The 21,891-nt window shown below is 54.7% G+C and overlaps 9 protein-coding genes across 9 annotated transcripts; 4 read left to right on the forward strand and 5 right to left on the reverse strand.

Moving 5' to 3' along the window:
• The first annotated feature begins 421 nt into the window (after positions 1-421).
• LY79DRAFT_206561 (uncharacterized protein) lies at positions 422-1,263 on the forward strand. The gene is made up of 3 exons (XM_060551503.1): positions 422-698; positions 752-1,022; positions 1,086-1,263. Exons 1-3 carry the CDS (start codon positions 638-640, stop codon positions 1,168-1,170), a joined length of 417 nt encoding a protein of 138 aa, XP_060419714.1. The 5' UTR covers positions 422-637; the 3' UTR covers positions 1,171-1,263.
• Positions 1,264-2,048: 785 nt separating this feature from the next.
• On the reverse strand, positions 2,049-4,025 carry LY79DRAFT_536771 (uncharacterized protein). The gene is made up of 3 exons (XM_060556627.1): positions 3,514-4,025; positions 2,820-3,458; positions 2,049-2,763 (listed from the first exon to the last, which is right to left on the reverse strand). Exons 1-3 carry the CDS (start codon positions 3,631-3,633, stop codon positions 2,293-2,295), a joined length of 1,230 nt encoding a protein of 409 aa, XP_060419715.1. The 5' UTR covers positions 3,634-4,025; the 3' UTR covers positions 2,049-2,292.
• A 1,032-nt stretch (positions 4,026-5,057) lies between these two features.
• Positions 5,058-6,401, forward strand: LY79DRAFT_505377 (carboxymethylenebutenolidase; the record flags this gene model as incomplete). Its single annotated transcript, XM_060553617.1, has 4 exons — positions 5,058-5,328; positions 5,393-5,781; positions 5,850-6,037; positions 6,092-6,401. The coding sequence occupies 4 exons, from the start codon at positions 5,058-5,060 to the stop codon at positions 6,399-6,401; spliced, it is 1,158 nt and encodes a 385-aa protein (XP_060419716.1).
• Positions 6,402-9,050: 2,649 nt separating this feature from the next.
• On the reverse strand, positions 9,051-11,855 carry LY79DRAFT_586523 (kinase-like domain-containing protein; the record flags this gene model as incomplete). The annotated part of the gene is made up of 2 exons (XM_060560649.1): positions 9,051-11,333; positions 11,436-11,855. The coding sequence occupies 2 exons, from the start codon at positions 11,853-11,855 to the stop codon at positions 9,051-9,053; spliced, it is 2,703 nt and encodes a 900-aa protein (XP_060419717.1).
• A 428-nt stretch (positions 11,856-12,283) lies between these two features.
• Positions 12,284-13,089, reverse strand: LY79DRAFT_536788 (uncharacterized protein). Its single transcript, XM_060556628.1, has 2 exons — positions 12,928-13,089; positions 12,284-12,866 (listed from the first exon to the last, which is right to left on the reverse strand). The coding sequence occupies exon 2, from the start codon at positions 12,645-12,647 to the stop codon at positions 12,375-12,377; it is 273 nt and encodes a 90-aa protein (XP_060419718.1). The 5' UTR covers positions 12,648-12,866; positions 12,928-13,089; the 3' UTR covers positions 12,284-12,374.
• LY79DRAFT_536789 (uncharacterized protein) lies at positions 13,083-14,126 on the forward strand. The gene has a single exon (XM_060556629.1). The coding sequence runs from the start codon at positions 13,106-13,108 to the stop codon at positions 13,694-13,696; it is 591 nt and encodes a 196-aa protein (XP_060419719.1). The 5' UTR covers positions 13,083-13,105; the 3' UTR covers positions 13,697-14,126.
• A 1,237-nt stretch (positions 14,127-15,363) lies between these two features.
• Positions 15,364-16,355, reverse strand: LY79DRAFT_206774 (uncharacterized protein). The gene is made up of 2 exons (XM_060551505.1): positions 15,622-16,355; positions 15,364-15,566 (listed from the first exon to the last, which is right to left on the reverse strand). The coding sequence occupies exon 1, from the start codon at positions 16,175-16,177 to the stop codon at positions 15,659-15,661; it is 519 nt and encodes a 172-aa protein (XP_060419720.1). The 5' UTR covers positions 16,178-16,355; the 3' UTR covers positions 15,364-15,566; positions 15,622-15,658.
• LY79DRAFT_206721 (uncharacterized protein) lies at positions 16,296-17,112 on the reverse strand. The gene has a single exon (XM_060551504.1). The coding sequence runs from the start codon at positions 17,000-17,002 to the stop codon at positions 16,535-16,537; it is 468 nt and encodes a 155-aa protein (XP_060419721.1). The 5' UTR covers positions 17,003-17,112; the 3' UTR covers positions 16,296-16,534.
• Positions 17,113-17,832: 720 nt separating this feature from the next.
• On the forward strand, positions 17,833-19,087 carry LY79DRAFT_586524 (prephenate dehydratase; the record flags this gene model as incomplete). Its single annotated transcript, XM_060560650.1, has 3 exons — positions 17,833-17,940; positions 18,031-18,150; positions 18,203-19,087. The coding sequence occupies 3 exons, from the start codon at positions 17,833-17,835 to the stop codon at positions 19,085-19,087; spliced, it is 1,113 nt and encodes a 370-aa protein (XP_060419722.1).
• Positions 19,088-21,891: the final 2,804 nt, after the last annotated feature.

A 21,891-nucleotide genomic window follows, 5' to 3' on the forward strand; every position in this document is an offset into this window, starting at 1 on the left:
GCAGAGGGCACAGCCTGCGAAGGTGTCGAACGATCTGTGCGCCAACCTCATGATGGGGCACATGGCAGTGAAACAGGCTACGAAGCGATGCAAGAACAGGCGAGAGCAACGTCACGTTTTTTTGCATTTCAAGGTCGTAGTCCTCCCAGCGAGGAGGCTTATGAGAGGAGGTTACTATCAACCATAGATCCAGCCAGACGCGAGGCGGTTTCTAACACCCTTCAGCATTGTGAAACCGTCACCCTAGCGGGTTCCACTCGAGTAAGCATACATAGTAGATATAGGAATTCCACTTCTTTTAAAGCACTAAATACTACCTCGTAATAGCTGCGGTCGCAGCACAGGACGGCGCGGCTCCGCGTAGCAGAGGATGTGACAGGGCGGTTGCAAGTTTAGTGCCTATCCAACTCGCCAGGGTCTTGTCGTCCCAAGGTTGTGAATAAGAAGCGAGTCTATTCCGTTACGAGCCCATCTGAACTGTTTCCACGCCATCCCATCTCTTTCTGACAGCTGCATCCAACTTATTTTCTTTACTTGTTTATTTGTTTTCTCAGAGCCCTGGTTGGCCTTTTCTTCTATCCATCGTCTAATAAACGCAGTTTCCTTATACCCACCCGCCCGCTATTCACTCCACAAGATGTACGCCAGCCAGGTCTTCGCTTTCCTCCTTGTAGCGGCCGCCGCTCTCACCGAAGCTCGCAAGTAGTCCCCAAACAGAGCATTATAACGCTGGTATTAACACGTCCTTTAGGTGCCATTGAGCCCCGTCAAATTGGCAACCTCAGCTGCAACCTCGCCCGCTTGAAGATCGTGGGCGCCATCTCGTCGACCAAGAACAGCGTCGGCGATATCCAGGACCCGGCCGTCAAGGACGCCGCGGCGGCCGGCCTCAAGCAGGCCAACGACGGGATCAGCAACATTGCGAGCGCTCTGCTCACCGGCGAAAAAGCGGCGGCGGAGGACCGCGACGCCGTGGCTGCCGGACTCCAAGCAACCGACACGGCTCTGCAAGGAGGCGACCAGTACGTCTTTCTCCAACAAGCTCGCACAAGACTGCGCGGCAAATGCTAACTATGGATGTGTAGGACCGATGACGCAGTAAAGAAGGCAGGAGATTCCCTCCAGAAGGCGGTTGCTGCTGGACAAGACGTCGTCTCTGAATGCAAGTGATTGCTTAGGGTTAGCAAGGAAATACTTAATAAATTCTTATTCCAAGTACCATCTTCAGGTATACCGCCTTGTTGGTTTCTGAGACGTAGCCCCTATGGGCCGAAATGTGTGCCCATTGATGAAGTGAACGAAAACTTGCCTGGGCCGTATATAGATATCTCGTCCCCAGAGCATACCTTCCAGATGCAGACCCTAATACCTGTCTTGTTTATCCGCAGTGCGGTCGTAGTGTGCGTTACTGGGCCCTCTTCCAGAACTGTGAACCAGCCCTCGACCTTCGTCTCATTCGGAATGCTGTCTTGATCCAAACAGATCTTGGCTCCGCCTCCGACCTCGCCCTCCGCTGAACCCGGAACCTCCGATCGCGTGAGTAATAGATGTCTGCCAAATGTCTGTGTTAGTGTGCCTGTATCGATATTATTGATATGCTACTGCAGAAGTTGGCTCATTAATGGGGAGGGGGGGGCTAAAAACTGTGAGATGCGGCCCAAAAAGCGGTTACAATGAACCACATACTGGCCAAGAGAAGGGTCACATTTATACAAACTTTGGGGATGCCAAAACTCCTCATTTGGTCTTGTCGCAGCTGCCGTCGACGCGGTCGTCCGTCATCAAATTTTTCCGTCTGGGGGTCATTGAGCCGGTGCAACACTGGAGGGTGGCTGAAAGGGAGCGAGCGATGAAACCTCGGACTCGGGAGAATCTGAAGCTTTAGAGCCTGTACCTTTTAAAGCACAGTTGAAAACTGTCACGGATTGCATGAATTACCCTGAATAGCCGCTGGTGAATGTTGACCCCCGGCCATTGCAAAGAAAATAGCACCCGTGAGACAGTCAGGCTGGCAGTTCAGGGATTAGTCGTAAATGCGTCTTCACAATAGGGTCACACTGATCAACAGCTGCGGCACGATGGAGCTACTTAGGAAACAGGGTATATGTTCTGCATTGTCACGCGTCAAAACACGGCCTCGGGCAAAGCATCAGGCCACCTGCTTTCCAATAACGCCATGTATTAGTACGGTGTCTTGGTACATAAAAACAGCAGAAGCAAAATAAACCTCAGTATTCCGAAGCGCCAAAAGCTCGGCCAAGCGTCCACCCGCACAAGACGATATTCGTCCTGTCAGGATGTTGCCTTGCAAACGGAGTAGCTGTTGAAGCCTGATGCTTGCTGCCACATCGTCAGGTGTTCGATTAGCGTCGGGTCGATATCCCGATTGGCTTTGATGAATATAGTCTCGTATGGATGGACGTTTGTGCCGAAGTATTTGCCGTTCCAGAGAACGTCGCCGTTCTGCGACGTATCGCACTCCTCGATGTAGTTCTTTGACTTCTGGAACGCTGCCATCATCAGGTCGACCTTGTAGCCTTGCTTCAGAAAGATGGTAGTAGTGCCAACCTCAGCATGCACTGCTTGGTTCCAACCATCGTAGCAGCCGCCCATACCGACGGCGTCGTTTTCGGTGCCAAAGTCATCCTTTGTCGATGAGCCTGGAGGGGGGTTGAGGAGCAGTTCGATGCCCACTTCGTCCGTGGCCCAGATCATGGACTGGACGTGGAACCGGGGCCAGCAGTTTGCCGTCATACCGACCAACTGGTGTCGACGTCAGTACGAGGCTGCGATTGGAAGACATGGCACGTCAGTCTTACCTTGACCGTGTCCGTAAGACGCCCAAGATACAGGTCGCTCCAGCATGATTGCGCCCAGTGAGGGAGGAACGGGCCACGGATGCTCGCGTTCAGTGTGATAAAGCGCTTGTACTTCTTGTACAAGTCGTCCTTGCGGAGGACTTCGCCATACGCGCCAAGATCGAAGCAGGTATTGGGACGGCTGATGACTCTGATGTTATTCTTTTGCGGAATGATTGCCCCCACGCTCGTCTCTCCGTTGAGAATGAAAATGAAGTCGGCGGCATCATGCAGGCCCTGGTTGATGAAGAACTTGAGATTCTCACGGGCGGTCTCGGATTCGGCGAAAGCATAGAGGATCAGTGCCCTGCCGTAGTCTTTTAGGGCCGGGGGTGAGGAGGACGATTGCGGTGTGTTCGGCCCTGTGGCAGGCCTGCCAATGCTCTCGGCCTTGCTTGCGTCTCCGCTCGTAGTATGTTGTGAGCCCTGGGCGGATGTCGGGGGGGCTTTGTTCGCAGTTTTGTCCCCTTCGCCTTCGTACCCAGGCGGAAGCGAAAGCTCGGGCGATAGGACAGGCGTCGACTTGTCCGGCGAGGGGTATTCAGGTGTGCTTCCAGGCTTCCCGTCCACCTGGTTCGGCTGGTCTCCCGGCTCCTGTGTCTGGCGAGGCTAGGGGTCAGATAGCCATGAAGGCGATGGCTGGCTAGGGACTCACGATTTGTGTGGATGTTGTGGAAGACGTTGACGGGATGAAAGTCGACAGGCTCCACAGGAAGAAGAGGAAGATGATCCCCCCGATAATGGATTGCCTGTTGAATGGGAGTGTAGATACCATACTTGGCGACTTTCGTCAGCTACGGGTCAAGCGATCGAGCGTCAACGACTTCGTGCGAAGCTGATTATCGCCAGAACCTGTGGCCGTAGAGCTATCTAACGGGAGGTAATGAGCCAGATGGCGAGCCCGGCAAAGGTCATGGAAATGCGGTCGTGGTAATTGGTACTTGCAGCAAGCAGGGCCTCAAGTCGCCGTATCCAAGAACATCAACCGTGGCGGCTGAAAAGAGGATGGTGACAGCAAAGCAGCTAGGTGAATGGAGGTAGGGGGTTTGCTTTCACGTCGGACAAGACAAAACACAGGCAGAACAAGGGGCCCATGTCGAGATCAGGGTGCTCTATGTGTAGACTAGAGTTGCGTGTCGCATCTACAGAGTGTGACTGAAGGGAGAGGCAGAGGGAGAGCGCAATGTTACTTGTAATGAATGTAAGGAAGGGTTGAGGAATTTACAAGGCCATCTTTCACCGACCAATCAACCATGCTTGATGCTAGGCAATAGGGAACAGACGCGGCGGGATGTCTAATATCTAATTAGCATGTAACTGTTAAAGTCAGACAACACAGCACTACACTATTCAATAGGCACCGTGCTTGCGCAACCGAACAGCGCTGTCACTGCGCAGTCATTGACTTCGCTTCAGCGGCTGTTGCCCACGCGGTGCACACTGAAGAGCCCAAAAGATCAGAGAGGGCCTACATACCAAATCTGTCAGTCATGGTTGGTGCTATGGCGGGACATGTCCCCACCCCATGTTCAGGTAGGTAGGTGCTCACCAAAGTTTAAGACAGCATTGGGTCAATTGTCTGTCTCATGGGCGTGTTGATTTGATACGCCGCCTCCTTCATCTGCTGTTCCATCCACCTCATGCTTGGCTTCCTGAATGCGCGCTTAAACCGACAAAACATGATTGAACCGCTTCTAATAAAGAGCTGTCACTAATGGACTTGTGCCATGGTGCATCTAGGCAACAATGCTGCAAACTCGCCTCATGCCCATTGTCTGAGGTATGAGGCCCGTTTTCTTCTATGCGGCATTGCAACCAGGCAACCATGATTACTAATCCAACCGCCAAGAAGCCTTGTAGGACTTTTTCCCCGCTATTCTGTGCGAAAGTCTCAATGTACCTGAGTTGCTGTTGCTTGTTACGTTGCTGCTGCACGAGAGCTGGCCAGGACAACTCGGCCGACGTGCCTATCTGGGAATGGAGTTGGAGATGCCATCTGTATGTCGAGCAGGGGTTGCAACAAGTGGAGAGGCGCGCCTGATCTCACCTTCTGTTTGAACTAGTCTAGTGGTCATGGAAGATAATGCCGTACGTGCTGCGAACTTGCCAACTCCCAACGAAGACTTTCGGCCGCCTGCAATTTGTTGGTAGAAACAAACGAAGATAACGAGACTACACATACACACATATATTCATACCATGGCCGCTGCCGTCACGATTCAACCGCCCCTCTCCCGTAGGGGTCACGGTCCTGGTCTGCTTATTCTGGTAGAGCAGGGCATCAACCTGTCCAAACACGACAACATCTTGGACCCTCCTCCGGCTCAGAAATGGGCCGAAGAAGGCTACGTGGTTGCGCAGATCATCGTCACGCCCGGAGCCAACGACGTCACAGACTCAGTCTCCTCAGCAATCGAGAGTCTCAGAGAGCTGGACAGTTGCGACGACAAGGACAAGTTTGGTGCAATTGGTAAGCGGGTCGTCGTGCTTCCTTGCGCACCCGTGGTGACATCTCGTCTGACGCCCCTCAACAGTACTTCTCACTGCCGCTTCTCGACAGGTCGCTGACGCTCTGGACAAGCATCCTGAGATCAAGGCCGCCGTATTCTTCAACTTGGGCCAGGCACTCGCAGTCCCTACCCTGTCACACCTGCCCGGAACCCAAGCTGAGGCACACAAGGCTATTTTCACCGCCAAGACGTACTCGTATCCCACAGCCCGTGATTTCTTCGTCATCCCGAGCCATCCCAATTTCAATGCAAATGCCGCTGGGCTCGCGCACACACGCACGTTGACGTTCCTCAAGCCGATCCTCGGCGGACCCTACTTCGACCTCGAAGCCGTCTGGGAGGAACACACTCTCTTCGAGTTTGGCGAGCGAAGTGTCGAGAAGACTATGGCCACCATGGTCGAGCAGCCTTATGTTAGTTCTTATTGGCTGTTGAAGCGTGACAATTATTGTGCGACTATCCCTGACGACAACAACGATAGGTTAATCATATTCCCACGCTTACTGGTGGTGTCGGCCGGGGGCATTTGACGAACTTCTACAGAGACCATTTCATCTTTAACAACCCAGATGATACCGAGCTCGAGCTGGTCAGTCGTACAGTGGGAATCGACCGAGTCATTGATGAGTTCGTCTTCAGGTGTACCCACGATAGGATCATTGACTGGCTGTAAGCACCCGTCAGCTAACGCGGAGGGGATCCCATTCTAACATAGTCTCCTAGACTCCCTGGTGTGCCGCCCACCGGGAAGCATCTCTCAATCCCATTCACGAGCGTCGTCAATGTACGGGGAGACCATCTTCATCACGAGCACATCGCGTGGGATCAGGCGACCGCGTTGCGACAGTTGGGGTTGCTGCCGGAATATCTCCCCTTCCCCTACCAGATCAACGGAAGTGGTCCGCCGACGGGGAAGAAGTTCGAGTTTAGGCTGCCTGTTGCCGGCGTAGAGTCAGCCCACAAACTGGTGGACGAAAGTGCAGTCGAGTCGAATGCCATGTTTGAGTATGGAATAAGAGAGGTCGACGTTTAGCCAGCTTGTAGCCACGTACGTCAACCAAGGCCCTCCCATGACTAGTCAAACCGGATGTGCAGTAAACCGTTAAATGCCTGCCGGCTGCTATATCAGATGATGCTATTTTGGTGGCGTTTTTGTTCCTCTATTTCTTTCTTCCTTCGATTTATGTTTTACTCGGGGGGGGAAAACGCACACATCATACAGTCGCGGTAACCTCAATTACAGTTTGAATCCAGTTGTAAGAGACGATGCGCGAAGAAAGGCGTTCCTACTGCTGATCCGGGTCCATCAGAGACCTTTTCCCACCTCAGCAGATCTCCCGGTTGATCTCGACTCGTATACTATCCTTGGAAGACATGTCTTCACTCGAGGATGAAGCGGGGCGCGTATGAGATCCTCTTACCAGCGGACTCGCTCTCCCTTTTCTCAGTCTAACTCAGTCCTAGGGTAAAGGAGGGACGCAGGGAGTTGCGCCAGGGTTGACGGGTGGAACAAACGAAACCAGTTGGGAAAACCGTATCGATCGTAGCAACGAAGGTCCTTGATTATAGTTGAGCGGTTTGTAGTTAAGTTGAGCCTCAACCTCCCGCTCAATTTGTTGGTAATTCAAACGGTGGCCCCGGTCTACTTCTGTACGCGTATGTGTACTACAATATGTGAATCTGACCCCTGGGTAATTCCCTTTTGAGCACGATAACACACGGACTTGTAACCAGACATAGCAAGACATGTGCACTACGAAAAAGGGGTCTAGAATATGGGGAGGGCGGCAGAGCGCCCCAATGCGATGGAGGATGATATGTGTGACAGGCACATCTCTAGCGCGGTTGCCACCTCCGGCAAGAGAGACATTAAGATCACGCCCCGAAGCAACGCCGCACTTCGGATATGAGTGTGTTTCACTAGGACACTACTATGCCATCAGCCGCGGGTGTCCTTATTCGCTACCGCTACGAACTACCGAGTCCCAGTCTTGAGGGCACTGCTCTCTTGCGAGATTCTGGCATCGGAGCCCTCTGGCAGAAATCATGGTTCTTGTGTCTATGCCTCTCTATACGCCGTTTCGAAGCAGACTCTCGGGAGAACCTGGCAGCACTGCAATGCGCTATAAGCCGTCGGTTGTTTTGCCTATCTAGCCAGAGATTTTGTTACTGTATGGCTGGGTATCCCGGGAGCCGATGGATTTTGCCGGTATCACAACCTGTCACCTCCAACGCCCCATCTCGCGAAACCGCGCCGGCCGCCGTCCACGTCCGCTGAGGGCGACCGTTGCCGCTGGCCGGGCCGGGGACTGTGGATATGGCCCTTGGCTTTCATGCTCTGCTGCTAGTGGAAATTTGACATGACCATCCCGTTTCACCCGAGAGACCACTCTGGGACGCTGTGTCGGCATGCCGTCGAAGTTGTGACCGGTTTCATGTAGATAGATGTATGGTTCAGTTTAGCGCTACCAGAAACGATGGCGTTCCTATCAAATGTTCTACTGTGGTCTTCGCAACTCGATGTGCCCAAGACTCTCTCTCTCTCTCTCGCTCTCTCTCTCGCTCGCTCTGTCGCCTTTTCATCTAGGCAATTATGTTGCGACCTTGGCTGCTAGAGGCGGCAATACGTGGTACGAATACAACAATCTATGATCCTGGTGAACTCTAAGTACATTTTGATCATTGACGGCCACCCACGCTCGAATACGGAATAGGTGCATGCTACCCGCAATACGAATCTCGGCGCCATTAAAGTCAATTTTGGCAGGGGCTTTGTTGAAGTAGAGGGTGGGGTGTGGCAGGCTAGCCCCCCATCTGCAGGAACGCAGGTCTGTATTTCCCTAATCGCCGTGCCGCGCTTCCGACCCGCGGCATGGAACTCCGCCCTCCCCAAAGCAGGCTGTCGGCAAAGGACAGAAACTTTACGGATGCTGGGAACAGCTTCCTCTTGGATCACGAATGGTGTCTGGGGATACGTCGGCTTGTGGTCTCCCTGCTAGATGAATGACCGAAAGGGTGTAACGCGTAGCCAATATCGATTGTAAACACGCCGCATCACGATCAGTGTTGATGATCTTGGGCTAGGAATCGAGCCACTCGAGGAACCTTGGTAAATAACGGCCATCGCCCACAACGGCCTGGGCGTCAGACGCCAATCACTACAGTACCGGGCCGTGACTCGTCCTACCAGGCAAAGAGCAGATTCAGCTGTCGACGAGCCAAATACCCTCGATATGGCATGTGATTAACCAGCTATTATCATCCTTATGGTCCACACGATAGGTTTTGGCGCACCAACTTTGGTTAACTTGAGGCTCATTATACTCCTCCGTCTTTGGCGTCATTTCTCATTGAGACATTTACTATACACTCTTTCTTCATGCCCCCAGTACACCATTGGAATGCCCAAAAAATATCTGTTGTCCCTCTTCGCTTCGCCAGTCAATGCGTGATATAAAAGGGAAGCCCGGCCATGTCCATGCCTTATCGTCGGGTCCTTCCAGCGGCCGCTCGGACGTACTAAAGACAGTCGTCTGCCTTGTCCCGATATATAAGCCCCGGCGTAGTGCCGATAGGCAACAAGGTTCGTCAAAGGAAATAAGTACAAGAATGACTGTGCTGCGTCAAAATGGTGCGGCAACAGTCCGAAGAATCGAAGGGGTATAAAAGTTGCGACGTCGCGCTAGGTGATGGGGGTCAGAAAAGGACTGAGCATCAACTCGTCCGCACTCGGGCGAAGGTTGTGGTCCATCTCGAACGTCTGAGCAAGGAACGTCTTTGCATCGTCCGAAGCGTGGTCTGGAATCGTGGGTGCGGCCTTGCCACCGCCAATCTTGAAGATAGCTTGCAGCTGACTGCAGTCGGGGTAAGGGTGGGTACCCGTCATCATCTCGACGACCAGGCATCCCAGAGACCAGATGTCGGCCTTGCGAGTGTAGGAAGTCTGCTTGACCACTTCCGGGGCCATCCAGAATACGGAACCCTGGAGGGAGGGGCGGTGCTTATTGTTGTTCGCTCCAGAGAGGATATTGGTGGCTTCCAGCTTCTTGGAGATGCCGAAATCGGAGATTTTGATGTTGCCCTTGTTGTCCACGAGAATGTTGGCGCCCTTGATGTCTCTGTGGATGATTTCGCGGTCGTGCAGATACGACAGACCTGTGAGAATCTGGCGCACGAAGCTGCGGACGAGGGGTTCGGGCAGAGCACCATACGAGTTGAGCATGGTCTGCACCGACCCACCGGGGACGTACTCGAGGAAAATGTTGAGGTACTCGGACGACGAACTGCAACCAAGATACTGAACAATATTCGGGTGTCGAAGGTCGCGGAGCAGACTGATTTCCCGCTTAAGGGCCTCGATCATGCTCTTCTTACGCGCGTCGTTCTGGCTGTTCGTACCGGGAGCCGGCGCCTCCACCTGTTTCACCGCCAACAGCTCACCGGTGACGGCGTGCAGTGCCAGATAGACGCAGCCGAACGAGCCTTGGCCAATCATGGCTCCCTTCATCCACTTGTCGTCAGACCAGGACTCACCTGCGAGGAAGCTCTCGAGCTCTTCATCCGCATCCTCGCCGTCCTCATTGAGCGCCTGTGTGAGATCCTTGAGAGATCCGGATCCAGATCCGGTGGAGCCGTCGGCGTCAAAGTAGCTACGCCGAGTGATGTTACCTTCGGGGTCGGTCACGCTCAGAGCGGCAGCGCTGGCGCTGTCAGAGCTGTCGGCGAATGAAACATAGGACTTGCGGTTCGGCTCTAGAGGGGATTCCTCCTGCAAAGTGTCCAGCATCGAAGAGGCAACGGAATCACGGAAGTGGGTGACCCGCAGACCGGATCGTGCCTTGGGAGTGCTACCAGCCTGTAGCCAGCTGTCCGCGATGGTGGGGATTGGAGGAGCATCTTGGATGCTGGACGCAAAGCTGAGGTTACTTGCCACGCTCAGACGACTGTTGACCTTGCTCAGACGTGTTGATCTTCTCATGGACAGACGCGCGGTCCGATCGATCTCCTCTCTGGGATGGTCAGGGAAGTACGATGTGAGGTCGCAAGCAATGAGCTCGCTTGGAGGGCGCAGACCACCGAATGACCGCGGGAGCCCCTTATTTTTTCGCGGTCCGCCGCTAGATCTCGGGCCATCATTGGAAGCGGGACGCTCCAGTTCCTTGGCGGTGTTGTAAACGTTACGCTCGCGATCGTGGAACGAAACGGGAGAAAGGGGGTGTTGAAGCTCGTGGTTCCATCTCTCGCCAAGAAGCTTCTGCACCTTCATTTGGCTCCTCTTGTCCGCCGTCTCGAGTGCGCGGCTATGATTCTGTTGGGCTTCCTCGATGGCAATACCCGCTGCTCTTTCAAGCTCGGGCATGCCCGGCTCGCCAGCGGGAACACGGCGAAGAATCAAGCGGTTACGCTCAGGACGCTTCTGGTCTTTGATGATGCGCCAAAGTTCCGTGTCGCCCAGTCGACGGCATTGATTGGGGTCAGGCTCGACACCGGCCAGAACCCAGAAACAGTAATTCCTCTCGTGGTCCTCCCGCAAGGCAAACTTCCTAAGGGTGACTCGCATGACCTCTTCGCAGGTATTGCAGTCGGCAATCTTGACGACTTTGGTGACACCTCCAGTTGAAATGACGCGTATGACATCCTGGTTCTGCGGTAAGCCAGCCATCAGTGAACCATCCATACTGGAGTTATTCCTGGTATGGGAAGTTACCAATCGGCCGGTCGAGGAGACGGGGTTACCCATATAGCCGGGACTTTGGCCATATCGTGTACGCAGAGGCCGAACCGCATCCGTTCCGGGCAGCGGTGAGGTGGGGCGGGAAGATGTGCTGTCAAGGGGTATCGTATCATATTGTCTTGAGTAGCGCTTGCTCATAGAAGGCGTGGGAGCGGTGCGAGCGCTCGACGCTGAAGGGCGAGGCGATCCGCCGGACGACGGCGTGAACTGGTCCAGGCCACCGAACGAATCCTATGGGGTTTCAGGGTTAGTCATGTGCTTCGTTGCTGACACCCGCTACGGAGGTCCTCACAGAGGACCTGTTGGCAATAGAACGGGTAAGATGAGACGTACTCTATTGCGTTTCTTCTGGTTGGCGTATGCTTTTGTCCTCAGCTTCTTAATTCCGAGGAACAGGCGAACGCGGTCGCCGACCTTCTCGATGCCCATTTCCTTGAGGACATCCTTGTCGAGCTCGAGGAGGTTCTCGCCGTTGATGTGGTTCTTGCGGAAGAGCTTCTCATACTCGCCGCACTTGACGCTCCTGAGGTACTCGCAGACCTTATCCTCGTCCCAGTTCTTGACAGCGTCGGAACCGTCGTTTTCGGAAAATTCGGACTCGGTCGGGCTTGCATAGGCTGCGGGTTGGTTTGGGATTGCGGGTACCCGTCTCGAGGGCGGCACGCCGCCGCTGCCCGCCGAAACGCTGGACATCATGGGGTTGCCGGAGCCCAAGGGCGCTGTGAAGGCGGTTTTGGGTGCCAGCATAGCCATTTTGTTTTATCGTGAAATTAAAGCCGGTAAAGTGAGCATTGACTGGGAGAGAACGGAGTGGTTTGTCGTGATGGTTGTTCAGGCGGGGTGTGTCTCAGCTGTCTCGCCTGGAGCGCGTCGTGGCGAGAAAGGTTTCCGTGAAGCAGGTGTCCGAGACAGGCGTCGGGCGGGACGAAAATGGATGCGTGCGAGAGAAGCGAGAAAATTATTGAAGCGGCAGTACTGCGTATGTCGAAGTCTCTTCGATGAGCCTCTTCACTACCGGACCGTGAAGGTCTGGTTTCTGCTAAGACACACAGCAGAAAGGAGTTTGGAAAAAGTCGTGTGTGGAATTACGGGTATTTCGGCCGGTTGGGAAAAAGAAGAGGGAAGAGGAGGGTTAAAGATGGATTTGGGGTGCAGGGAAGCAAGCGGCAGCGGCAGCGGCAGGGAGGGTGGGGGAGGGCGTGTATTGTGTTTTGGGGGGAGGGGGAAAGGGGAGGAAAGTGGTAAGGAAGGTGCAGCCTCAGGTAAGGTACCTCAGCCCTGGGCGGCACCAACAGCGAGCAGCGGGTTACCCAGATTGTTGGTATGTGAGAGAGAGAAGAAGCGCAACAAGCTTCCCATGCATCGTCCTTTGTATGCCTTTACTGTCACAGCAGTCCGTGATAGGAAATGGGATGAGAAGAGATGAATGCCTCCAGCAGTCATGTAGGATACATTAGCAACGACAATATCAGCAGCGGCAATAATAGCAAGACACAGGCAAGCAACGACGGAGCTACAAAACACGAGAAGCAGCACAGTCCTCATAACGGCCCTTCATGCGTCTGTTCGCCGAGCCGGCGGAAACTTGGGAGAAACGCTGAAGCTTTCCGGCTGGCGGGGGATACGACAACAATGATGCGGCTTAATGACTGATGTTTTGTTTTGGATCTAGGTGAGGCTGCTGTTGATTCATCTGTCGGGATGAAGGAAGGGAAGAACAACCTGGGTTAAAGCCTGTTTCTTCATACCACCTACTACCTAGCATAGGTAGTACCAGTTGGCTATCGCGGTCGGCTTCAGTGGGGTGTTTGGTGTGTCACTTACAGCCCAATGGCACATCGATCCGGCCAAACATTTCTTTCGGGAGATGCTCCTCTTCCCACCGGTGACCTACCTATTGAGTGTTGGCGGCAGTAGGTACTGTACGAATACGTGTTGTACCTATTATTCCCCACCTAGGTAAGTAGGTAGGTAGGTAGGTAGGTAGGTAGGTAGGTGCCAGTATGTTTCGCTCGCCCGGTTATCGCCCGCGACTGAGTATGGGGGAGGCCTTCCTTCCATCTCTCTTCCTTCCTCCTTCCCTCCTTCCTCCTTCCTTCCTTTCTTTCCTGCCTTCCTTCCTTTCTTGTCTTCCCGCTCTCAACCGGTTTACAAGTACCAAGGACCTAGGTACCTCCCCCCCCCTGGCCACGCATACCCTTGGCAACAGCCAACCTTTAAAAGGGCGTTTACAAGGGTTGAGCGACGGCGGCGGCTTCTTGAAACTGGCTCAAAGCAGGGTCAAGAGACCTTACGAGGGACAGCCTCGGGTAGGTACCTCGGTCTCACAGCCAGGCTTTGGCTCGCGGCACCATCATCAAGCCTTCCCAGCTTCCGCAAGCAGAAAACATTGTAACAACGTATTGTACTCCGTACCTAGCGTAAACTGCTTTGCCAAGACTGCCAGGTACCTGAGGGATTACTCAGCGGTACCACTTTCCCCCCTTCAACATGCAATTTGCGCTTTGCAATGCGCTGTCATGCATCCCCCGCCCATCACCCAATTGCCGCCGATCGGAAATCTCGTCTCCTTCCATCACCGTACGACAACATGAAGGTCTTTACTTCGTCGCGGCCTGTCCGCCCAAAGTGACGAACAAATGCTCTTATTCATCGGTTGCGGACGCATGGACAAGACAGAGTTAGTCTCTCCCGAGTTAGAAACTAAGAGACTACATTCAGACATGGCATCCGAGGGTAAGGATACTCATGGTCTTGAAGCCGGTTCAGCTGACGACTGAGCCCCCGATTGTTCTCGAAAAGCCTGCAGCCCAGCGCCGCCCGATTCTTTCCTTGGGACCAAAGTCTGATACGGATACTACCTACCTACCTACTGTAGCATGACGGAGTCCTGTCTGCTATTCCTGGTACCGACCAACTAACCGCCCGGCCTGCCCGCCGCCCCCTTGCTTGCGGGTGGCTGTTCTCAACCACCAGCCCATCTTGCAGTAGCCATCTTACATCGCGTCGCTCTGCCGCACCGCGTTTGCTTGCTGGCAAAGAAGATAGATAGATGACGACCTTTGTCCTTTGACGACGGCTCCGGCGATGTACTACGGAAGCCACTCACGATGAGGCAAATACACTACGAGCACGGCCTCCTTTTTGGACCGGCAGATGCCGTCCTATTATTAGCCTATACATCTACGACCGCCTGCCCAAGTTCACCCTTCTAGAGGTAGCGATACAGAGTCCTCTATTGGCACTTCACCCCACTGCGACCCCCCGCTCATTGATTGGGAGTCGTCTTCACAACCAGTCCCTGGCATCAACGACGTCAACAACAATACCCGACATCGCAGCCTTTGTTCGTCTCCGTCTCTCTTGAATCACGAGACGGCCAGAGGCCCCACCACCACAAGAGCACCTCCGCTCGTTCCACTACTACCTTCGGACGATAGGCGAAGGCCAAAGTTTGAATCCGTTGTTGGTCAGCAAGCCCGTCTGTTGTTGAAAGGCCCCAGTGGAGCTGGCCCCTGACACCGCGATGATTGGGTCTTATGCGCTGGGCAAACGCACCCTCACAATCTGACCGCAACCCCTATTTGTCTTCACCAGGGGGGGGCATCGCCACTAGCCATCGTGAATGTCGAACCAGAAGATGCCGCAGCTAGCTGCTCCCAAATCGCATCAAATGCCTTGCAGCTACCTCGCCATCACCCAGCAAAAGCTGGCTGGCGGAGGAGTCTATACCCAGCGTGGTAGGGAGCCGAAAGGATCGCCCTCGTCTATCGGTGATTGGCTCCAATGCGCCCCGCAATCACCCAAGGCTGTATGGCATGAAACCGGTTGTGTCGCACGTCTCGACACCCACTGCGCTTTGCTGCAACCCTGATTCCTCCAACGCTGGGCGCCAATATCCTGCTACCCTCTCACTGGTGCTCACCAGACCACCAAGGCTCACCATCACGACACCAATGTACCGAGTCTCCAGATTCTTGGCACGTTGGCTTGAAAGACGGAGTCGCACTTCTTCCAACTGAGGCCAGCTGGCGCCCTCAGATTGATTGACACAGCGACGCCAGTCTGAGCCGGTCGACACTACCGCGCGGAGGACGCTCACCGTCACTTTTGGCGTCGTGGATCATCCTGGCAGGGCTGCCCGCCTTCGAGAGCCTCTTCGGCTTCACTTGCACGTATTTGACCAATCACCGCTGCTCTCATTATAACACACTTTTTATTTTATTTGCCTTTCTGCTACTCGTACAAGCCCGCCATGTGACACACGGCCAGCGTCAGGACACCTTGCTACCTATTGCTTGTAACAGCTCAAGCCTTCGCAATAACGGGCTGAGGGTTGTTACTGTTACGGCTAAACAAACCTGGCCGCCGGGGATGCGCTCGTATGTGTACAGGCGCTACTTGCTTTTTTTCTCCTGCGCCCTTCGATCCACGGGGTGCCTGAAATGGAGCAGCGCCGAATTGCTTTTTGGTGAGTGTTTACCCCAAAGATGCTATTTTCGAATGGATGCCTACGCACCTGCAGCACAATCTACCGGTCATGCATATTACGATCTCTATCCGTACGTTATTGCGGATTGTCCTCGGAGGTGCGTGGGTGTGTGATACGCAGCCATGCGGAGGAAACAAGTCATGGCCCGATGATGAGTAGAGAAAACTAAGCAACTGGGCGCTTGGCACTCCTGGGCTTTCCTTTGCCCCGAAGATGACTCTTCGATACTCTCAAGCGTGTGCGTCCACGAGTGCGCCTCTCGCGTTTCAGCATGGGTCGTCTTTGTCCGCTTAACAAGAGCGTTCCCCTCTGCTGGAAAAGACAAATCCGTATCCGGCCTTCTGGTCAGGCTAACAGAGGGCCAGCGTGGCCTGGTCAGAGCGGGCGTCAACAGGTCTGAAACATGAAACATTGGAGGATCTGCCTTGCATGTCATTGGTGCTAGTGTGGGTATCGTACCAAATCTGTCAGTGAAAAATAAAACCCCCGTCCAAGGTTGCGCCCTGCAAGCGGCCGACGGAGATCGGATTGTGAGAAGTCCTTCCTTCCGGCGCTCCGGCACCTCAACACCCTTGTCGCTCATCACGTACTGTGGGCTTTGACCCAGGCCTTGCTGCGCTTCGTTGCCAGAGACATGGAGACCCGGCGACAAAAGGCCGCAACACACCTCTTCGTTGCAACAGGACTACTACTCATGTAACGTTCCTGGCTAATTAACGTCAGAGCAGCAACACGTCACGGTTTGCGTAACCAAACACAGTACCGAAACCAAAGGGGGTGTGAACTACAGCAGCTTTGATATGTCCTGCGAATACGACGAAACAAGACTTGGACGTCGTCTCCTACCAAAGGCCTCCTAAAAAAAAAGGTCGCCCAAAGACCGACTCGCGTAGGTTTCGTTTCGTTTCCTGCTGCATATGGGGCAAGACGTCGCATACAGTTACAAGTCTATTATAAGCCCTTGTACTCGATGCGGACAGGTAACGTTTTTCACGACTCGAGCAAAGCATGAAAAAAGAAAAGAAAAAAAGTTTAAGACCACCACTTGAAAGCCAGGAGATAAAAAGTTGTGATGAACACCACCCACTGACTGGGATTGAATCGGTGTGAAAAACTCAATAATAAAATAAAACAAGACGCATGACAGGGTGGTGCCGGTTTGCCAGTCGCCAAAGTCCGTCGCAATCCTTTCGCCACGGAACCAACTCGCAAAGTCCGGCTGCATACGGCCTGTCGGGCGGGTTGTTGGTTCTCCGCACGGCCGGCTCTCGGCTCTCGGGGGAACCAGTCTTTGACCCCTCTCCCGGCAGTGACGGAAGGTGGGAACGCCAGGGTTCTCGGGCCCCGATGTCTTGCGGTGTAGAGACGGCATTGGCCGTTCCCGGTGTTGCTGGCAGACGCGGAGCATATTTATTTATCTACGGTATGATGCTGGTGTCTAAAAGTATCGCTTATTTCGGGTAATGTTTGCCCAGGATGCAGTGGAGTGTCACTGGCTCTACAGCTAGGGAGGGGCCAAAGGCTGCATTGTCACTTCCTTACACATGGCGCATTCGTTCGACTTAAGCATTTCCAAATTTCCAAGGAGTTTGCTGTCCGGTTAACCGATGGGTATCAAAGTTCGAATGTTACAAAAGGGTGATTGTGAGAACACCTCCCAACTGGTGAAGCTGCCCTCGTTGCGTAAAGACTTGGCGCAGTGCCGCCAGTGACTGAACGGAGTGGGTGGGGCTCTGTTCCCCATGCCCCGCGAAAAAAAAAAATAGAAGAAAACCACCACCCCTCCTTGTGATAAGGGAGTGTGCGTTCCACGGCTCCTCCAAAATCGACACCACGTTTAAAAAAGGGATAAAAAAATAAATAGGATCACCAGCCCTCCGCAACCCCATCAACTCCATGGCCAGTGTGTGACAGGTTTCGACATCGCTGGAGAGGCCTTTGTTCATACTCGATATTTTACGAGGAACGTGTGCTTGCGGTTTGGCGAGATCGACCGCGTCCCGGTGCGACACCCCTCCCGACGCGGCTACCCGGCGCACCGGAAATAAACGGCTGTTTGATTCCACGACGTCGTGCAAATGAGCGTCCGACCCTGAACCCCTCCACCACCGACTCCCCGACTCCGACTCATCCACGACCCGCCGCTCTCATCATTTTTTTTTGTTTCGTTTTGAAGGAGCAACAGAGGCGGACAGACGACACACGCCTCTTGCATCCATCATATCGAACTTGACAGCCATGACTGACAAGTCTCAGGCCCCGGTAGAGACTGCTGATGCCAGCGGCGGCGGCGGCGTCAAACCGCTGGTGGGCTTCCTGGGCCCTCAGGCCTCGTACACGCATCAGGTATCACGAACCTGAAATCCACCGCCTCGCACGGCATGAAAGGCCCAATGAATCGTCATCTAACAGTTTTCTCGTCTCTTTGTGTCGCAGGCTTCATTGCAGGCTTTCCCCGAAGATCAGTGGGACCTGAGACCCGTCGTCACCATCACAGGCAAGTCTTCTCACGCATACCTCCCTTTCCCCCTTCATTTCTTGACCCTGCCGTCTCCCGTCTCCTCCCATCGGCCCGCGCCGTCGAGTCCTTCGCCAGCGTCTGACTCAGGCCGCAGACATCTTTGAGATCGTGCAAGCCGGCGAGGTCGCCTTTGGCGTAGTCCCCGTCGAGAACTCGACCAACGGGTCTGTGCTGTTCACACTCGACAATTTCGCCGACCGCAACGGCCTGTATCCGGATATCTTGGTGTGCGGCGAGATCTACCTGGACGTTCACCACTTCCTCGTCGGCCATCGCCCCTCCCGCACCATCGACGACGCCGCCGGCCCCGGCGACGGCTCCGGCGCCTGCACGCCGACGGCATCGGACCCGAACCCGCTCAAGCCCCGGACTAAGCCGCTGTGCAGCCTCAAGCACGTCCGGCGCCTGTACTCCCACCCGCAGGCCTGGGGCCAGTGCGTTGCCTTCCTGCAGACCTACCTCAAGGGCATCGAGGCCATCGACGTCAGCTCCACGAGCCGCGCCGCTGAGCTCGTCGCCGCCGACGAGTCGGGCACCAGCGCCGCCATCTCGAGCGAGATCGCCGCCCGCATGCACGGCATCGACGTCCTAGCCCGCAGCATCGAGGATCGCGAGGACAACACGACCCGCTTCTTCATCATCCGCAAGGAGGGCGGCCCCCGGACCAAGCTGCCTGGCCACTGCGAAGGCAAGCGGGGCAGGACCAAGTCCATGGTGTCATTCACAGTGCCGCATGAGGGGCCCGGCGCGCTCGCCGACGTGCTTGACTGCTTCCGTCGGTACAAACTCGACCTCACGAGCATCAATAGCCGGCCGAGCCTGACGGCGCCGTTCAACTACGTCTTCTTTGTCGAGTTCGCGGGGCACAGGCTCCAGGACCCCGACGGGAGGGTCAAGGGAGCGCTGGAGGGGGTAGCTCTGGTGGCAGAGAACTGGCGGTGGCTAGGGAGCTGGGAGGACCAACGGTCGTGAGGCGAGTGATGGAGGGAGGGGGCGGTGGAGGACCGTCGGTCGGGAAGCTGATGACTTTGTCCCTGGTCTTCTACACCACCGCCTCCCTCTCACGCTCCAGAGAAACCCCCCACGGCCAGACCGAGACCTTTGCCAGCGTCGGGGCTCGTGGAGGATGGATGTCGGCGTAACCAGAATCGGAGCGGCCCTGGCGATGGCCGGCGATCCCCGCGTGGAACATGCTTCGGGGTCTACAGATACGTATCGCTGAATTGTTAGAGAGTTGCGGCCATGGGCGCGGAGGGGGCACTGCTGCCGATAGGTAGGCAAGCAAATAAGGAGAGTTAATTGGACAGAGCAGGCCTGGATTGGCTGACGACATCGCAACCTATGTCGGTTCGAGAAAAGAGATGCAACGGAGGAACAGGAAAAGCAGCGTGGGATGGACCCCTTTCCCGCACCTAGCCATTGTGTAATGGAAACAGCGAGTCGCCGCTGCGGAAATAGTTTCTCTGTCTACTGCCCCCTTCTGAGCCTGGTCGTTCTTGCGGCCTCTTTCTCTTCCTCTTTTTGTCTCTTAACCCCCACCCCCCTCCTGTCACATTTTCCCTTTAACCATGGTTCTCTTTGTTTGGGTGGCGAATACTTGGAAGCAATACTGGAAAGTGAGGATTCCTCGCCGAGCGATGGCATCACGAAACCCCCGGTCACTATATTGCGAAAGGTGAAAGGAGGTGTTGCCGGCATTGCGATCAGAGTCTGACGTCTGATTTAAGGAAGGGGAGGGCGCGGGGAGAGGCAGCTGATGAGTTGTCACCTGTGGAGTTTTTTTCTTTTTCTTTTTCTCTTTTTCCCCCCTCCAGCGGGAGTAGAGGAAAGCGACAGGCCTACCGCTACGGGCCACATGGTATCGCGAGATGAACCGGTAGGGGGGCCGACTGGTCGCGTGCCTACAATGTCTCACAACCCCCAAATCTCACGCGGTATAGGCGAAAACAGCACAGCCAGGCAGGCACCAAGCAACCCCCTAATCAATGGCACCGAGCCCCGTGACGCCGCGCTTATAGGGGCGTTTCCTTCACGCAAGAGCTTCTTGAAGGATGAAGGCCAGTGAGTAGGGCCAAAGTTTCTCTCCGAAGCTCTGCAACTGATGTGTGGAGGGGGTGAGAGAAGCTCTTGCAACTGTTTAGCGTGGCGAGTTTGGCACTTGTTGGGGGGTTGTCATAAGCTCTGCGAAGCTCTGTGAAGCTCTGCGAAGCTCTGCAACCAACACGCCAGCGTGAGCACTCACGCACAACCAGCAACCCACCCCTCTTTCTTGGTTGCTCTACGCCCCCTCTTTTCCCCTCCTCCCTTACTCACCTCAAGTGACGGTTAGTTTTGGGGGATATCTATCACCTTCCGTTTTGCTGGGGAATCAGGTTATGGTGGACCGGTAACTCCACGCCCATTACGTCCCTATTACGGAACATGGGCAAGAAATGCAGAGAGACCTTGCTCGTAGTTGCAACGCCCTGCAAGAACCTGCAAGTCGCAGGGACCTCATCTAGATTCCATGGACATGGTCCATAAGTTGCTACCCATGAGCCTGGTAAGGTAATAGCTGAATGTTGATATGTTGGGTCTTTCTACCACGCCTTCGCTTGTTCCCTCTCCTCCTTCGAGGCCGTGGCTAGATGCTGAGTATCCGCCGCCCTAGAAGCTGAGGAAAGTCGGCGCAGGTGCCAGGAAACCACAAGGGACGTGGTTCGGGGTCTTCTCTGGGCTGATGGAGTTGCACTGGACCCAGAATGATGCTCATGGTCCCGCGTTGTCTCCACAAGACGACACACGTTTCCGCCGCGGAACGTCTCCATTTTGCCCTGTTGGTTTTTCTTTTCAGGTGTTATCCTTACCCAATGGGAAATCTAGCGAATATGCGTAAGCCGGTCTCCGGGAAACTGCGTGGAATCCGTACCCACGTAAGAAAAGTCGGATATCCGCAATGCCCTTTTTTTAGTTGCTTGCCTGGGTACAGACCACAAAAAAAAAACAAAAAAAACCAGTGACAGGACAGAGTTTTCCCGACTCTCACTCAGTCCCCGTCCGCGCAAGGCAGAGGAAGGGAAAAAAGCGGGTTTACAACACTCGGCATCGATCCTAGTGCTGCTGCTTGGGGGGCGCAGAGGCGTAGTGGTTCCAATTGGTGTGCGCCGGATCGATTCCTTGTGCCATGACGTCTAGTGCGCAAAGCGAGACAAGGTTCGACAAAGGTACCAGGCCAGAACCGTCTGGTCTCTGGACGAGGTATCTCTCGACATGGCTCCCGTGCTGCTTCTCAACCTTTTCCTCCCGGCGTCGTGGTGGGAGTACTTTCGTCTCGCCCGAGTAATACATGCCAGTCTACTTGCCGGTCCTAGGATCTTTTCATCCTGAGCTTGCTGCTGCAAAGGCCCAACCTAAGTGGGTGTGGAAGGGACATGACACTTCCTCTCTGTCGTCCTTTCTTCCCATCTCAAAGAGGGGGGTGTGACCGGGTACCACGGTGGCCAAGACGCATCGAGGAACCCAGTAGTGGTAACTCTACGTACCTCACAATTCAAGCCGGACGGCTGTCGGCCAAGGCAGTCGGAGAGGACGCGAAGCGTAGTAAAGTGGTGAAAGTGGTATGGGATCTGGGCGGGCGAGCGGCCGTTTGCCGTTGCTGTCGGCGCGCAAGGCGGGAGTTGCAGAGCTTCAGGGAGGGAAGCAGAGCTGGACCAAGAGGGAGCAGAAACGATTTATAACCAGCTCTCCCTCCCCTTCTCGCCCCCCTCGATTTCACCATCGATACTCTGTTCTGTCGA

Source organism: Colletotrichum navitas, assembly GCF_030913465.1.
Source record: "Colletotrichum navitas strain CBS 125086 chromosome Unknown LY79scaffold_3, whole genome shotgun sequence".
NCBI classification, from domain to species: Eukaryota; Fungi; Ascomycota; class Sordariomycetes; order Glomerellales; family Glomerellaceae; genus Colletotrichum; species Colletotrichum navitas.

What these genes read in the sequence shown, in the direction of transcription:
- LY79DRAFT_206561 (XM_060551503.1), top strand. Translation starts at nt 638, where the DNA reads ATGTACGCCAGCCAGGTCTTCGCTTTCCTCCTTGTAGCGGCCGCCGCT. An exon ending in CGCCGCTCTCACCGAAGCTC is followed by an intron (nt 699 to 751) that starts GCAAGTAGTCCC and finishes CACGTCCTTTAG; the next exon opens with GTGCCATTGAGCCCCGTCAA. An exon ending in GCTCTGCAAGGAGGCGACCA is followed by an intron (nt 1,023 to 1,085) that starts GTACGTCTTTCT and finishes ATGGATGTGTAG; the next exon opens with GACCGATGACGCAGTAAAGA.
- LY79DRAFT_536789 (XM_060556629.1), top strand. Translation starts at nt 13,106, where the DNA reads ATGTTTCGCTCGCCCGGTTATCGCCCGCGACTGAGTATGGGGGAGGCC.
- LY79DRAFT_206721 (XM_060551504.1), bottom strand. Translation starts at nt 17,002, where the DNA reads ATGCTCCGCGTCTGCCAGCAACACCGGGAACGGCCAATGCCGTCTCTA.
- LY79DRAFT_536771 (XM_060556627.1), bottom strand. Translation starts at nt 3,633, where the DNA reads ATGGTATCTACACTCCCATTCAACAGGCAATCCATTATCGGGGGGATC. An exon ending in CCACAACATCCACACAAATC is followed by an intron (nt 3,459 to 3,513) that starts GTGAGTCCCTAG and finishes TAGCCTCGCCAG; the next exon opens with ACACAGGAGCCGGGAGACCA. An exon ending in GTCTTACGGACACGGTCAAG is followed by an intron (nt 2,764 to 2,819) that starts GTAAGACTGACG and finishes CGTCGACACCAG; the next exon opens with TTGGTCGGTATGACGGCAAA.
- LY79DRAFT_536788 (XM_060556628.1), bottom strand. Translation starts at nt 12,647, where the DNA reads ATGAGGACTGTGCTGCTTCTCGTGTTTTGTAGCTCCGTCGTTGCTTGC.
- LY79DRAFT_206774 (XM_060551505.1), bottom strand. Translation starts at nt 16,177, where the DNA reads ATGAGCGACAAGGGTGTTGAGGTGCCGGAGCGCCGGAAGGAAGGACTT.